This window comes from Acartia tonsa, chromosome 8 (genome assembly GCF_053477335.1).
Source record: "Acartia tonsa isolate MP-2025a chromosome 8, ASM5347733v1, whole genome shotgun sequence".
NCBI lineage: Eukaryota > Metazoa > Arthropoda > Copepoda > Calanoida > Acartiidae > Acartia > Acartia tonsa.
Genome location: NC_137267.1, coordinates 27,940,054 through 27,956,598, shown reverse-complemented (window position 1 = coordinate 27,956,598; position 16,545 = coordinate 27,940,054). Strand labels below are relative to the sequence as shown.

General features: G+C 35.7%; 2 protein-coding genes across 3 annotated transcripts in view; one reads left to right on the top strand and one right to left on the bottom strand.

The window, feature by feature from the left end:
- Positions 1–16,545, bottom strand: part of LOC145326426 (glutamate receptor ionotropic, NMDA 2B-like) — a 295,851-nt gene that overhangs the window by 5,119 nt on the left and 274,187 nt on the right. For both annotated transcript variants that reach the window (XM_080169776.1, XM_080169777.1), the window contains exons 41-42: positions 9,601–9,673; positions 8,020–8,099 (exon numbers count right to left, since the gene is read on the bottom strand). In XM_080169776.1, coding sequence (XP_080025902.1) covers positions 8,020–8,099; positions 9,601–9,673 — 153 coding nt within the window. The remainder of the gene's footprint in view (positions 1–8,019; positions 8,100–9,600; positions 9,674–16,545) is intronic.
- On the top strand, positions 5,378–7,529 carry LOC145326431 (uncharacterized). Its single transcript, XM_080169783.1, has 2 exons — positions 5,378–6,790; positions 7,262–7,529. The coding sequence occupies exon 1, from the start codon at positions 5,963–5,965 to the stop codon at positions 6,614–6,616; it is 654 nt and encodes a 217-aa protein (XP_080025909.1). The 5' UTR covers positions 5,378–5,962; the 3' UTR covers positions 6,617–6,790; positions 7,262–7,529.

Below are 16,545 nucleotides of genomic sequence, written 5' to 3'. Positions count from 1 at the left end.
ATATGATTTAAGCTAGATTGATTTAATTAATACTAAAATAAATTAGTATTCTTTTTCTGTGTAATGCAATAAACTGTTTGCTTATTGAAACGCGTCACTTTCTCTTAAATTTACTCGTAGCAAAGCGACCTAAAATTAAAATTTTTTTGCAAGCATTACTTTATTTTGTCTATATTTTGTTGATAAAGTGACAATGTTTAATATGTTTTTATTTTTAGGTTCCAAAATTATAAAACTTTGACTTTTTTAATAAAGTATTTTATGCAAATCTTAACAATTTGCTTATCAAGAGCAAATCTTAACAATTTCTGTAGTAAAATTTTTTCTCATCAATTACGTCATAGTTATAATAGTCAGCATTGTGACATTAGTCATCCTTGTCATATTTTTAAGCTATGTTTGCTAGATTGTTAAGAATTTATCAGAACTGTTTATAATAAATGTGGAAATCCTAGTTGGCTCAAGGAGGTATTTTTCTTAATGCTTTGACTAGCTATACTTTGCAGATACTCTACTGCATAGCTTTTCTGGTCACAACAAAAATAAAATAAAATAAAACAAAAAAAAATAAGTTTTAGCAAATATTTAGAAGATTTTTAGCAAATAATTAAAAGAGTTTCTGTCAAAAAATAAAATAACAAACCTTCCAGTACTAAGGGTGACATACTTAGGTAGCCTTTATAATTTTTTTTTTTAAGCGCATCAATTCTGTTAAAATTAAAATAGCTTGTCTTTATGAAGTTTTACTTAGATACTAGCATTTAGGTGTTTGATATTGTAGTTGGGCTAGCTTGAAACACTTGTAAAATAATGCAGTATGACGTTTCGCTATTCCAAACGAGTAGACCGATTTTAACAAATTTAATATCATTTTGTAGCTTTTAATTTTCCCTATTGATTTTACTTTCATTTGAATTTTTAGGCCTACTAATGCCAAAACGCGAGTTTATTTGATAATTATTTGTACTCTGTATTGAAAGTCATGTGTGTTTTAAATTGCTAGTTTTTATGGAAAAAACCCAATTCCTAAGAATTGAAAGCTATACATACATGCCTATCTGATCATAAGATATCATGTATGTATGGGCCTGACCTTGCTAACTTAAATTATCCAATCACAGCTGGATTTGACTAAAGTTCTATTTTAGCTAAATGAGAGAGCTGCGAGCCCAGGGACGGCATCAAGCATCACGAGAGTATCTTCGGGCGCAACTGAAGGCCACTTGAATATGGAGACTCTACTGCACTAATGTTGTTTCAATGTATTCACAACATGATGTGTATCCCTTGCCATCCCTGCAAGTTGACACCCATTTCTCTTAATTATATATATGTATCTATCTATAATGTTGCATGTGTAATCTAAACTTGTATATGAAAATGTGTTCAGTTCCAAATAGATATTCTTGATAAACAGTTCAGTTGATTCTTTTATGGTGAGCAAATCATAGCTCTGATTAATTATTGAATTTATCATAAGTCCACTGTTGGGCAACTACCGTCTACGTCGTTGTAGTGCTGTGAAGCTGTGTAAGCAGGGAGTCAACCCCTACTACCTCGAAGCTATGGCTGCTGTAAGCTACTATTTGTTGCTGGAGACTTCACCATCCGCTCGTGGTGAAGCAGTGGATACTTTTTAAAAAAGTATCAAAGACGCAGAGATACACTACATCGAAACTGGTGGCATCTGTGTTGATCTTTTTGATGGTTAGCTGCGCCAACTGGACAACTGTGTGAAATCACCAGGAGGAACTGCAGAGATTTTAGAGAGACTGTGGAGAAACTGCGTAGAAATTGTGGAAAAGGAACAGTTTGTATGATAACTGAAGCCAGAAAAGACGAGAAATACTGCGTTTGGAGACCAGTTACAGAAACTTTTTATCCCTGGTGAGTTTTTCTAAAAATTTTGAAGAAAATATCAATTAATTTATATTGGCGGACTTGGAACAGCAGAATTTACTGGCTGCTATCCAGCAAGCTCAGGCTGAAGCTGCGGACAATGCACAGGCCATGGCTATACGGCAAGGATGGGAGTGGCTGGAGGCGCAGCGCCGCAAGCTGACCAAGCAGAATTTCCCCCGCTTCACGAATAGAAGTGGTGAGGACTGGGATGGCCATAAGGCAAAAATGAACAATGCCTTTAAAACTTCCATGCATAATGAAGTTGATGGAGAAGGACGCAAGCGTGCCTACATCTCAAGTTTGGAGGGTGAAGCTTTTCACATGGCAAGAGAAGTGGTGGGAGGCCAGAACAATCTTACCTATGAGCAAGTTCTTGAGTGATTGGACGCCATCTTCCTGGCACCCTCGGATTCTGACATCAAGAGGAACCGCTATATGTCTCTAAAGCAGGGAAAGAACAAGATTCCTCAATCCTACCTTGCTAAGAAAGAGCAACTGTGGTTGAAGGCGTACCCACTGGATACCAGAGACCCTCGACAGCTGCATAGAGAAGTAACCTTAGGCTTGTACCATCCTGAAGTGCGTAAGCAAGTTTTCTGCGCACTCCCCTCTATCACCAACATAGCCGTCCTGCGCGAGACCATCATGAACGAGGTTGCCACGCAGAGGCAACTGATTCAACATGGAGACGCTGAAGATACCAGCATGGATGGGTGTAAAGGGGAAGCCGCAGCCATGATCTATGGGATTAGGAAGTTCAGCACAATCTTGAGCTTCAAGCCCTTCATAATCAATACAGATAATTCCGCATTGAAGCAGCTGAAGTCCCTTAAGAAGAATACAGGGATGATGGCCTGTTGGACAGAAGAACTGGCAGGATATGAGTTCCGAGTTATCCACAGGCCTGGTAGACTAAACACCAACGCGGATGCATTGAGCAGGCGTACAGATTCTGACATGCCGGATCCTACAGCAGAAGAGGAGGCTGAACAGGAAGAGTATGTTAAAGCAATTGATGAGGATGAGGAAGATCATCTGGACACCCCCCGTGGCAGAGTCAAGGACTTGACTCGTGACAATATTTACAAGCATCAGTTGGAGGACCCAATCCTGGAAATTGTACGCAAATGGATTGGTGTTGATCATCTTGCACCTGACCGAGCAGCTCTACGTGGACAGAGCCAAGACATGCATAGATTTGCGGAGATATTTGATACGCTGTGAATAGCTGAGGATGGAGTTCTGGAGCAGGAGATACAGACCTTTGCAGGGAAGAGAAGAAGGATTTCCTTTAACCCTGATAGAAGTGGTGTTCAATCATTCCCACAGAACTACCACTGGATCGCATTTTGGAATGCATTCAACAATCACCAAGTTTCTGAGAAATTTTTATTATGTTAGACATCAAGCGGACATCAGACTGAGGATTGCTGTCTGCCACGAGTGTGTGCAGAAGTCCATCAAGGCCAACATCAAGATAGAATTGCTTCCCCCTTCAGACCATGTACCTCGACGTGGTGGGGAAGTTCAACGAGACGCCTGAAGGATACAAGTATATCCTGACGTTGCAAGATGGCTGGTCACGCTTTGTCCAAGCGTACCCTCTGAAGAAGAAGACTGCTGAGGAAGTAGCCTCTACCATCATGGATAAGTTCATATGCACCTTTGGTTGCCCCCAGACTTTCCACAGTGACCAAGGCAAGGAGTTCTGCAACACCATTATGAAGTTAGGGGTCAAGCATGAGCTGGCGCCTGTGGCGAATCCGCAGAGCAACCTTGTAGAGAGATGGCAAAAGACCATGGAGGAGACGCTGAGGACGGTGATACAAGGACAGGAGACAGAGTGGCCTAAGTATCTGCTGGGTGTTGTTCTTGCTTACAACACCCAAGTACATAGTACCACTGGTGTCACCCCGTTCCTGGCAGATTTGATCCTGCGGCTGCCGACCGAGAAGATGAGAGAGATGTTCCAACGGCTACAAGAAACTTGTTGGAGAGATATACCACAATGTATGAAGCAATGGCTAAGAAACAAGCCACAACTTTTTGCAGGAATGCTAGGCAGTACAGAGATAGCCGCGAATATAAAGTTGGAGACAAAGTGTTTTTCCTAGCACCTTCAAGTGACAAGGGCGCCAAGAAGAAAATGAGCACGCATTGGAGAGGCCCATATTTGGTTGTTGAGAAGTGTGCTAATGTGCTAATATCATATGGGTGAGTTGCACTTGGACTGAACAGTCAACTTGTCAACTCAAGGCCAGACTCTTGGTCCTTCACCTCATACCTGTGGTACAGTACATTACAGACAACCAACTCTCTGTGATGCACGACCTTTGTCTGAGAAGTCCTAACTGTGCATGGTAACGAGTTGCGCCTGTTTTGGGCCAAGGCATTCCCCCCACTCTAACTATTTACGTCGCACATTTGACATAGTAGCAGTGGGAACCATTTTTAACGTCTTTAGTTTTTGACGCGGTGTCGGACCAAGATGATCGAATGCGCTACGTGTTGAGCCACGGTCGCGGGTATAAGTGTGCTAAAGTTTTATACAAAATTCAACCAATACCCAAGGGAGAAAAGGACGCAATGGTGGTTCATGTTGGTAGACTGAAACCATATTTTCCACAAATCGATCTTGATGACGATCCCACTTCTCCCCCACCATACTTTGAAGAAGATGGAGATGAAGCAGGGGAACAAATTCCCTTGAATTCTAGACGATGGGCGCAGCCGCCCAATCCAAGAGTTGATCCCTCTTATGATGATGAGAGCGATGATGATGGAGATGGAGGGAGACCCCCTAACGCACCAGGAGGACATTGATCCTGTGAACTTCCCCCTACCGGAAACACCACGAAGAGAGCATAGTGAGAGGAGAGGGAGAGATCAATCTTGCGAGCCCTCAGGTCACGGCATGCAACGGAACGATGCACAGCGAAGAGCCGATAGAGAAAGAAGTCCGAGAGAAAGCATGCGCGCACACTTGCCGCGCAGAGAGAGACCGAGAGAGAGTCACACACCCGTCACACCCAGAGTGGAGAAGCGCGCTCTCAGTGATCAAGAAGAGCAGCCCGCGGACTCACCCGAAAAAGGGGAGAGGGTGAAAACAGTTGGAAAGAAAGCAAGGAGTGGGACACTTTGGCAACAAGCCAAGTAAGAGAGCGCTTGATAGCTTGGATGAGGAGATGGATGGCCTGGGAGTTGCAGCGCTGACACGGACACTCAGAGTTCCTGTGAAACGAGGAGCAAAGCTACCCCACAAGGGTACAGAAGAGAGTGCGGGGTATGACATCTACTCCCCCACCTGTGTGCAGCTTCCCCCTGGACAGCAGACTTGCATTCCACTCAATTTGCAAGTAAAAATTCCCCCTGGCTACTTTCTCAAGCTCTATGGGCGCTCAAGCATAGAAAGGGCAGGGGTAATCCTACTAGCTGGCGTGGTGGACAGTGATTATACAGGCGAGATTCAGGCAGTTTTCTGGAACCTTGGGAGTGAAACAGTCACCTTCAACAAAGGGCAGAGAATTTGCCAATGTATAATCTTTCAATGTTACGACATTGATTTCCATCATGTCGACAGGCTGCCTGCTACTAGCCGCGGTGCTGGTGGCTTCAGTAGCACCAACTAGTGAGGCCTACTCATTAAAAGTCATAGATTGCACAGAACCAAAATCCATTAGAAGATACAACAAGGAAACAGTATGCAAAGCAGAGGAACCTACTGAAGAAATACCTTTGAAAGAAAGGTACACAATCCTGCAGCGACCAAGTACAACCAAGGTGCAGGGATTCTCATGTACAGAAAGAGTATCTCTGTACCACTTCAAATGCGGAGTTTGGGGACACTTGAAACTTCAACAAGTTCCCCAAACGATGAGGCATGAGGAGGTCACAGCTGAAAATTGTAGGAGGATGTCCCTACTCCAGGAGTATCAGATCTCTGGATATGGCGACCCCATCAAAGTCAAACTTAATCGACCTACCTATATCTCAGCTTCCCTGGCCGGTTCCTTGAAGATGCAGAACGACAAAAATCACTTGTTTCGGGCAGACGATCAAGATGGGCGACACGATCCACACCAACACCCTGAAGCTTGCAGAGTACCAGATCCTTCTCAAGGAAGAGACCTTCTTGGTGAGCAACGACAAGGTAGAGAGTGAAACAGATCATTTATCTCTACCATGTCCATATCATAAAGGGGAGTGTATGACTGGAGCAGCCACCTTCGTCTGGAACATCAACGACAATGCCTGCTCACTACAGATGGTCAACACCATCAACCCCTCCACCACCATGGACAGCTACTTAGTGGACCATAAGCGCCAAGTATTACTCAACACCACAGGAGCCATCAAGCTGATGCATTGCCCTTTCAGTGTCCTGACAACGGACCATGATGGCATATACTTGGGGAAGACCAACGACCTGAGCAGACTTCCCATGTATACCCTGAACAACCTGATACCTGATCTGGAGAGAAAATTGGATATGTGGACCAAACTCAAGAACTGGCTTAACACCTACGGAGACCTGATGGCCCTGCTCTGCCTAATCATCCTAGGAATCAAATTTTTAACTGATTTGATTTGTGTTGCACTTACCTTCTTGCGCGTTGGCCCAGGCGCCGCCATCGCATTGATAGCGCACCTCTACTTATATAACAAGAACGCGTACCAGAAGTTGATGCGTAAGAAGCAAGCAGAGACCAGATAGGAAAGAAGAAGCCCCGCACCGACAGCAGAATCAACCGCGTTGTTGCCAACAACGCCAACTTCGAGCTTACCAATGACGGAGATACGGCCGATTGAGATCAGCGCATCATCCCTGGCAGCGTACCAATCTCAGCACAAGCCGTCTAAATATCAACTTTAATACCACAATATCTTGGTAGGTAAAATTGGCTGTCTAGTCTGTTGTCTGTGCCAATTTGAGCGTTTCTTTTATGTTATCTGGCATGTCTGTCCAGCCAGATAAAAAGGGGAGAAAATGTAGTGGGGCTAGCTTGAAACACTTGTAAAATAATGCAGTATGACGTTTCACGATTCCAAATGAGTAGACCGATTTTAACAAACTTGATATCATTTTGTAGCTTTTAATTTTCCCTATTGATTTTACTTTTATTTGAATTTTTAGGCCTACTAATGCCAAAACGCGAGTTTAGTTGTTAATTTATTGTACTCTGTATTAAAAGTCATGTGTGTTTTAAAATGCTAGTTTTTATGGAAAAATCGAATTCCTAAGAATTGAAAGCTATACATACATGCCTATCTGATCATAAGATATCATGTATGTATGGGCCTGACCTCACCTACTTAAATTATCCAATCACAGCCGGATTTGACCAAAGTTCTATTTTAGCTAAATGAGAGAGCTGCGAGCCCAGGGAAGGCATCAAGCATCATGAGAGTATCTTCGGGCGCAACTGAAGGCCACTTGAATATGGAGACTCTACTGCACTAATGTTGTTTCAATGTATTCACAACATGATGTGTATCCCTTGCCAAACCTGCAAGTTGACACCCATTTCTCTTAATTATATATATGTATCTATCTATAATGTTGCATGTGTAATCTAAACTTGTATATGAAAATGTGTTCAGTTCCAAATAGATATTCTTGATAAACAGTTCAGTTGATTCTTTTATGGTGAGCAAATCATTGCTCTGATTAATTATTGGATTTATCATAAGTCCACTGTTGGGCAACTACCGTCTACGTTGTTGTAGTGCTGTGAAGCTCTGTAAGCAGGGAGTCAACCCTACTATCTCGAAGCTACGGCCGCTGTAAGCTACTATTCGTTGCTGGAGACTTCACCGTCTGCTCGTGGTGAAGCAGTGGATACTTTTAAAAAAAGTATCAAAAACGCAGAAATACACTAGAGATATAACCAAAATTGCACTATTTTAAACTTTTTTTCTATTTAATGACATTTTTTACGGATGTTTTACTAAATGTTGTCAGTTTTTTTTAATTAAATGAAAAAATGATTGAAAAAAAAAATACATTTAAACTGTGTTATTCTGTTTGCAGTCAAAAAAACTTTTCTAATCTATTCTATTTTATGCATAGAAAAAACCTCATTCAATAAATAACTAAGTTAATAAAATAACTCTTACCTGCTATAAATATGTTCACAAGCAAGCAGACAAATAGATGTTATAATTCCACAAATCAATAACAGAAAAGCAGACAAAAACTAGATAAAAAAGTAATTAGGCTCATTAAAAGCACAGTGCGATCTTTTGCCAGAAAACGAGACATTTAGAGTAGACAAAAGTAAACTTCAATAAATAAGCTTGTATTTGAAGAAATGATGTAATTTTTTTTGCTTTAACTTGGAAATAACTTAAGTTTTGCCTCTGTTAACTTCTAATGTGCATTTAATAAGTACGTCTTGCTGTTTTGCAGGAGCGAAGCTACCCTATTTTTAAAAAATCTATAAAACATCATAACTTTAGTTAGGATAGGAATATTTTAACAAAATCAACGTCTATGTAAATATTTTTTCAATGCAAACAATGTTTGTGAACAAGAAAATAGCGTCAGGTGCACCCTGTTCGAGTCTTAGCATTTTTAAGTAGGCCTAGAATAAGTAAAACAGGACACTTATAAGGCATATTTTCAAATATTTTTTTTCAGATTAAACAACAATAACATATTTTTTCAAAAACTTTTGATTTTGTGGTAATAGTTTTATTCTAAGTCTAGCTATCTTTATTTAAAGTTTTTATAAGAATATAAACATAATTACTTATATAATTCTCACACGTATATTGCTTTCTTCTCTCTATCTCAAACGCATATTATAAGGTTTTAGCAAATATTATAAAAATCCCCAAAATTGAATTTCTGCTGGACCGCAACCGGTTAGAAATACAAATTTTTCTAAAAAATATATAAAAAAAGGCGTTTTAACTTTTTTTTATAGCTAGCCGGTAATAGTAATAGATATAAATTTTTTTAATAGAATTCAGATATGCAATCGGTTTATTTTGTAAACCTCTTATTTTTTCAGTAATTTAAGTTTAAAAAAAAAAATAGGTTGATTTTAAGGTACTAAAACGCAACAAAAAAGAGAAAGAAAATGGCCATTATGAAAAAAATAGTAAGATCTTTAATTTGACTTCTTAATTTTTGATTTCTGTTAGGTAATTATTGAAAAAATTGATTTTTAAAACCCACGAGAATAAAAACTTTGAACTTAATTTTATCATTACACAAGTAAAAAAAATATGGGTTCATATATACCTTTAGAATCAGAAAAATATTATGAATCCATTGTAAGCAAAATTGAAAAAAAGTAAAAAAATATAAAATAAAAAAATGGCTTATTATATTTTTTTTGTACAGGCAACACTATCTCCATCCCCTCTTTATTCCTTCTTTACCCCCTTCTTATTTTTATTCAAGAAATAACATAGTTGCCTGTATAATATAATGTAATATTTTCATATAATTCCTTTTATTGTAGTTTAGAAGTAAAGTCATTTCTAAAATTAAAAATCTAGAAATATATTGTGTGATCTAAAAGGATTGCGGCTCTGTGGCAATTGAAAATTGTCAAAACATAGTAATTAAGACATAGGTGCTCTAATAAATACGTTTTCAAATTGAAAAAAAAGATAACTGTTTTTGAGTGTAGCGACAAATTAATTTACATTTTACAAAAATACTCTAAAAACAACAAAAAAGAAAACCTGAGCTTCAGATAAAGGTTCAGATGCCCTTTTTTCCTGTTCATTCGGTTTACATGTTCCGTGCAACCAAAACCTAAAATATATTATTGTTTTAAATACAAAATAATTAATTTTTTTTCAAATACCATAAGTTTGCGAAAGCCTGCATAAAAAAAACAGCGTTTTTTAGCTGAAAGCCTCTTAGCAGTAGACCGGTACACCGACAAACCTTCTAAAGAAACAATTGTCTTGAAGAACATACAGGGTGGGGCAAATAAGACCGGACAAATTCTAACTTCTAAATAAATGAACATAAAGTCGTCAATTTTAAAGATTTTATTGAATTTTAAAAACTGGCAAGCAAAATAGGTTTATGACTATTAGATTATTCAATAAAATCGCCGCCAGCCTTAATCACCGCCTCTAACTGCCTACTCAACCGCCGGCAGGTCAAGGTCAAAATGTACCTGTCCAAGCTGGGGTAGTTCTCCTTGGTAGTGGCATTGAGAGAGGACTTTTTGGTATGGGCACGTCTATTGGTGCATGCTTCAAAGTAGCCCCAGGCCCAAAAGTCCATTGAATTAAGATCGGGCTGCTGAAAGGCCACATTTCCTTAGGAACGTGAGTAACCGCAGGATCCATTTCGCCCAACTTTCAAGTTACCCTTATACACGGAGGCTCTTATTTGGACCACAGTTAAGCTAGAACGACGTTCTTTACCTTTTTAGAAATAGCATGTAGTTTTAGCTAGGGTTTTTAGCGCAACTTATAGTTTAAAATGAGTTTTTAAGTACAATATGGGTCCAAGTACAATATGGGTCCCTGAAGTCAAGAACCGAGAAATTTTCGCGAATTTTCATGGTTTTTAACGCTTTTTACATCTCAAAATCTGCCCCGTTTCACTTTGCTGGAGTACTACGGCCAAGCCATTTCAGATAGAGATCTCTAGTCTTTTCTAGTGTCTTACTTATGTATCTAACAGTATCCCCAGCAAGTTGCATAACTCTACCTCACCTACAGTTGGACTGAGGTCAGATATAGTGGGCCCTAGTCGAGAATCCAGATTAATCCTCCGGCGCATTTGAAATCTGCAATGTTGAATATATGCGCGGCCAGCTCGTTGTGCACGTCCATCTTCGTCCAAAGATTTTTTTGTGCTAAAAGGTCATTACCTAAGCTTTTTATAGTGTGGTCAAACGTCCTGATTGGTCAAGTAGTTTTGGCGCTATAACCGTTTAAAGTTTGTCCGGTCTTATTTGCCCCACCCTGTACATTAAAAGAAAAATCCTAAAAGACAAACGTACTAAATCTTAAAAATTCTCAAGGACAAACGTACAAAAAAATCTCTTAAATAACCTTTTTTTTTAATTTTTTTAAAAATCAAAAAAAAAAAATTTTAAAAAAAAGCAAAATTGACTAAAAGTAAACATTTTTAAAATCCAATCCAATATGGCAAAAAACAAAATTTAATACCAATAATTTGTCAACTGTGTAAAATAAAAATAAATTTGTGCAACATTTGCTCTTAACTACTTGACAGCATGGCTTTGAACCCAAAATAACTCAAATTACACAGAAAACTAATAAAATTATTTTACAATTTAATATTTTTTGTTCACATTTAGATCTCAAGCAATGTACGAGGTCTCGGATCTTTATGCACAAACCAAATAGGACATCGAACAAATAAAATCTCCCATAAGATACGAGAACTCGATTGTTAAAGCCAAGGCATTTCCTCTTTATATTGTTTACTTGAAACAAAACTACCGGCAGATAAAAACATACCAAAATTACTAAAGCATTTAAAATTTGTAGGGAAAACTGCAAACAAAAAAGGTGGCATTCTTATTTACATCCATAATAGTCTTAAGTTTGATCATTTTAAAATTATTTATTCAAAATACGCAGTGTATGTAAAAATTAAGATTAATACTACATTCCTTGAAAATATCATTGCGACTAAAAGGAATGTTTAGCAGTTTTACATCAAAAAAAAGTATTCATTTAGGAAAATTTTATAAAAAATTTTGTTTCTATGGTGATTTTAATATTTTTGACCTTTTAACACATTTAAAAAAAGCTCATGACAAATTTTTTTCCGAAAACAAGGCAAAAAGCTCTAAAAAGCTTAAATCGTTTGATCATGAAATTTTAAGTCTCTTGACTATTCACAAGCAGAGTTTAAATATTTTTGGAGGCTGCAGTATGATGGAAGATACAACAATATGACTTTTAGGCACATACTAAACTTTAATAAAAATCTTTAAAAATTAAAACCGAAGGAGAAACAATAACATCTCTGCAAAAGTTGGCTGATTTGTTTGCTAACCAACCTCATAGTTAGATTAATTTTACTAATAAGGGTAGATTTAGAGTTGCTGTTTTACATTAAATTAAAGTATTTATTTAGAAAAATTTCATAAAAAATTTTTGTTTCTATGGTGATTTTAATATTTTTGACACTTCACTACACCATCTAACTAAAGCCAAACGATTTTTAAAAAAAAATAAAATACAACTATGATTATATAATAATACTAGAGGGGGAGGAGGGGGGCTCTTAAAGCCCCCTCCCCCCGATCTGTAAGGGTTAACTGATTGGGTTCTCTATTTTATATAAACTTAACATCGGTCCCGTGATTGTTTTAGGCTATTTAATTTTTAGATTTAAGTCTTGGGATGGGTTTAAGCTTTCTTTCTAGTCCGTAGATAATAAAGGGGCAAACGATAATAATATATATATTTTTTTTGTCTGAAGGTTAAAATCTCAATAACTACTAAAGCGATTGGGTTCTCAATTTTAGGTAAGCTTCAAATAGGTCCCATGAGGGCATTAGGCTATTTCATTTTCAGATGGTTTTAAGCTATTTTTTCTAGCCTGTTTCTGCCCCTTTAATTACAGAGCCCCTGGATGCTAGGTATGCATCCGCTAGGTATGCATTTTTTTTATTCAGAATTAGAAATATGAATTTTGTTAATTATTAGAAATATTAGAAAATAAATATAAATATATTAATTTGCACATAAAGATTACTTCAAGTTCAACTACTTACGTTAGAATTTCTGTCCGGCAGATTTTAGTTATCTATTTTATAACAAGGATGACAACATCCATAAGTAGCGAAGCACAAAAAATCGTGGATGGAAATACGTAAAAGTAGATTTAAAGTGTATTTATCCCAAAAAAGTTTGAAAATTGGACCAAAAACACCAAATATATGGGGAAATATTTAAAACATATAAAAATAGCCAAAAACCTGATAAAAGGCAGTCTGACCGCCATGGTTGTTTTCTTTAAACGACGGGAAATTTAATTTTGATATCTATAACTGAAAAAATTTTGAAAATCGAACCATAAACACTGAAGATATGGAGAATAATGTGATAAATACAAAAATAGCCTAAAACCTGCAAAAAGGCAGTCTGGCCGTCATGGATGTTTTCTTTAAACGACGGGAAATTTAATTCTCATATCTATAACTGAAAAAAATTTGAAAATTGGACCATAAACACTGAAGATATGGTGGAAATGTGAAAAATACAAAAATAGCCTAAAACCTGCAAAATGGCAGTGTGGCCGTCATGGTTGTTTTCTGTAAACGACAGGAAATTTAATTTTGATATCAATAACTGAAAAAATTTTGAAAATCGGACCATAAACACTGAAGATATGGAGAAAAATGTAAAACATACAAAAATAGCCTAAAACCTGCTAAAAAGGGGTCCGACCGCCCTTAATGTTTTATAGTTAATTGTGCTCCTTAATAATGGGAATGCTGTCAAAAAATTTCAGCTGTCTATCTTTAATAGGAGCCGAGAAAATCACGTTTCCCCTATTCTGTCTTACACGGACAGACGGACGGACGGACAGACGGACGGACAGACGGACGGACAGACGGACGGACGGACGGACATTTCGAATTATAGAGTAGCTTCGCTACTAATAAGAGCCTTTGATACTATGAACGTAATAACATTCTGCCTTAGCGTTTTCTTGTTTTTTTAAACCTCTCTCTCACACTTGCTTTTTCTTCCATTTGTCTTTTGATTTCTTTATTTGATCTTTTTTATGATAATGTTTTTTTTCATTCTTTCAATAATGTAATTTGAATTATGGAATTTATTTTCCAATATATATTTTTTTAAATTACCGTCACGAAAGGGTTAAAATGTTTTTAATTTTTGTTTGTAAATCTGAACACATTAAAAGTGGCGCTAGAATCAATTTATTTTAAAACTAAGTTTTCCTAAATTTACTATATTATGAATTTAAATTTTCTGTTTTAAGAATAGTAATTAAATACTTCAACATTGTGTAAATAGCAACATGAAATAAAAAAAATGAATTTATTCTTAATAAAGTAAAATATTGGGTCTTATCGTTCTGGGCAATGAGAATTTATTATGGATTATTGGAGCACTATGAGTTTTAAAAATTTATCTCTTGGAAGACTTGAGCTCATTTATAGACATTTATTTCCTATATAGATCTGACATGGATCTTGAAGCAATAAAGCAGGCTGTTTTGTAAATGGTAAAAATTGGAAGAATCTATTAAATAAAAGTAATCGCAAATATACTTAGTAAATGGTGTGCAGTCAGAAACGGTAAATTTCATTCTAGCAAAATTGATCATTTTTACTGCAATATTAATATGATTAATTCAAAAAAAATTTGACACAATAGTTTTAGCGATCATAAGCATTGTTTGTCTTTTAGAAAGTCTTTTATTTATTCCTTTCTAACATGGAAAAGTTATCTTTAAAAAAAAACAGATTTTGTTGAGCATCTAAAAAAAGAAACTATTTTATTTTTGTATGATTTGTCTAAAATACAATATCTACAAAATACTAAAGAATTTTATGTTACAAATCCTAACTTATTTGATAATTAAATGTCATTTGATCATTTAGAATACAAAGAAACTTCAGTATTTTTTGACCTTTTAACACATTTAAAAAAAGCTCATGACAAATTTTTTTTGAAAAACAAGGAAAAAAACTATATAAAGCTTAAATCGTTTGATCATAAAATTTTAAAACTGTACAAATGTACAACCCAACATTAACAGGAATATTTTAAGTCTCTTGACTATTCACAAGCAGAGTTTAAATATTTTCGGAGGCTGCAGTATGATGGAAGATACAACAATATGACTTTTAGGCACATACCAAACTTTAATAAAAATCTTTTAAAATTAAAACCCAAGGAGAAACAATAACATCTCTGCAAAAGTTGGCTGATTTGTTTGCTAACCAACATGGAAAAAAAATTTCCTAGAATTAAAAATCTCACAAGTCCATATTCAACTACAAAACAATTCAGGGAGATTATTAATTCTATGAAAAACACAAGGGCGCCAGGAATTTCATCACAACCAAAATCACTTTTTCTTTTTTTGTTAGAATTATTGCCAACTTTCTTTACTAAAGCATTAAACAAATTATGTGATATAGACATTGACAACAGTTTCTTTAGATAGATAAAAAAAAATGTTATTTTCATTCCCAAAAAAAACTTTGATCTGACTTTAATTGAACACTTTTGCGAAATAGTGCTGTTAGAAATTGTATACAAAATATTATTTAAAGCTTTAAATAGAAAAAGCCCAATCTAATTGCCAAATAATATCATTTGATTTTTTTAAAGACTTTGACATGGTCTTGGAAGAGGTTTTTAATGTCATTTTATTCTTTAGATTCCCTAAAGGCAATTTTGCTCATAGTTATATTATTTTTACTAATAAGGGTAGATTTAGAGTTTCTGTTAATAGTTATTTCTCTAAATGGTTCAAAATGAAAAAGGCTCGTCGCAAGAAGACTCGCCTTCTGGTTTAAAGTTCATTATTGTCAACCATATTTTTATTGCATGCTTAAAAAGTACTAAGATTAAACATATTTATTATAAAATAGGACATACCCCTGTTAGACCAAAAAGTTTTGCTAATGGCACTATTATAAGCATAATTCAAAAAAAAACAAGAATGTGTTGGAACTAATAAACCTTCTGTACACTGTACAGTGTACATAGAAAATAGTATAGGACGGCAAATAAATTTTGATAAAACAAAAATGTTAGTTCATATCCAAGTGACAAAAGTCGCACGGAAAAGGATAGAATTAGATCCTAAAAAGTGTGGATTAAATTTATTATTACCAAAAAATAAATCTTTCTCAATATGGATCAATAGTTTTATGAGTTGTCTTAAGTATGCATCTGACCACTTTGATACAAGTATTGGCTTAATTTTAACACACAAACACATATTTATTAGGTCAATATTAAAGACTTTAAGTTTTCTTACTCTTGCTAAATATCAAAAAACTTTTAAAGAACTTTATCCTTGCAAGAGCGGCGATTATTTTTAAAAACTTTAGAATTTTTCTACAACCTTGAACATGATAAATTAACATGTCTTTTTTTACCCATTCTCACATCAAATTTTGCAAATATTTCTACATTCTTCACAAAAAAAGACAAACACATTCTTTCTAATGCAAAAAAAATCACTTAGCTTTAATTTTAGAATGCAAAAAAATTGGTGTCAAAGCTCTCTATCTACCAATTCTTGATCTCAATATACATGAATCAATTCACGATTTAATTTTAATTAACGAGTTACAAAAAAAAGTTGATGCGTTCAAGCCCTGCTTCTCTGCCACTAGTTTTAGTTTGCAAAAATCTAAGCTGTTTCTAAACCCACTTAATTCATTGTTAGAACAAAAAACTTTTTATTTCAAACAAATTTATAAATTTAAAATTGACATAGAATTACCTTAATGACAAGAAAAAGAGACAATCTGTTCTTTCTTGACAAGGAATTTTTAAAAGAAGATGTATTAGCTTTTTTGCTTTTTATTTAAGATAGCTAGCCGGTTCTTTCAGTAAGTAGTAGATGTAAAATTTTTCATAGAATTCAGATATGCAATCATTTTTTTGTAGACCTCTTATTTTTTAAGTAGT

Bases quoted from the DNA above. Each gene is read 5' to 3' on its own strand.
- LOC145326431 (XM_080169783.1), top strand. From the start codon at position 5,963: ATGGGCGACACGATCCACACCAACACCCTGAAGCTTGCAGAGTACCAG.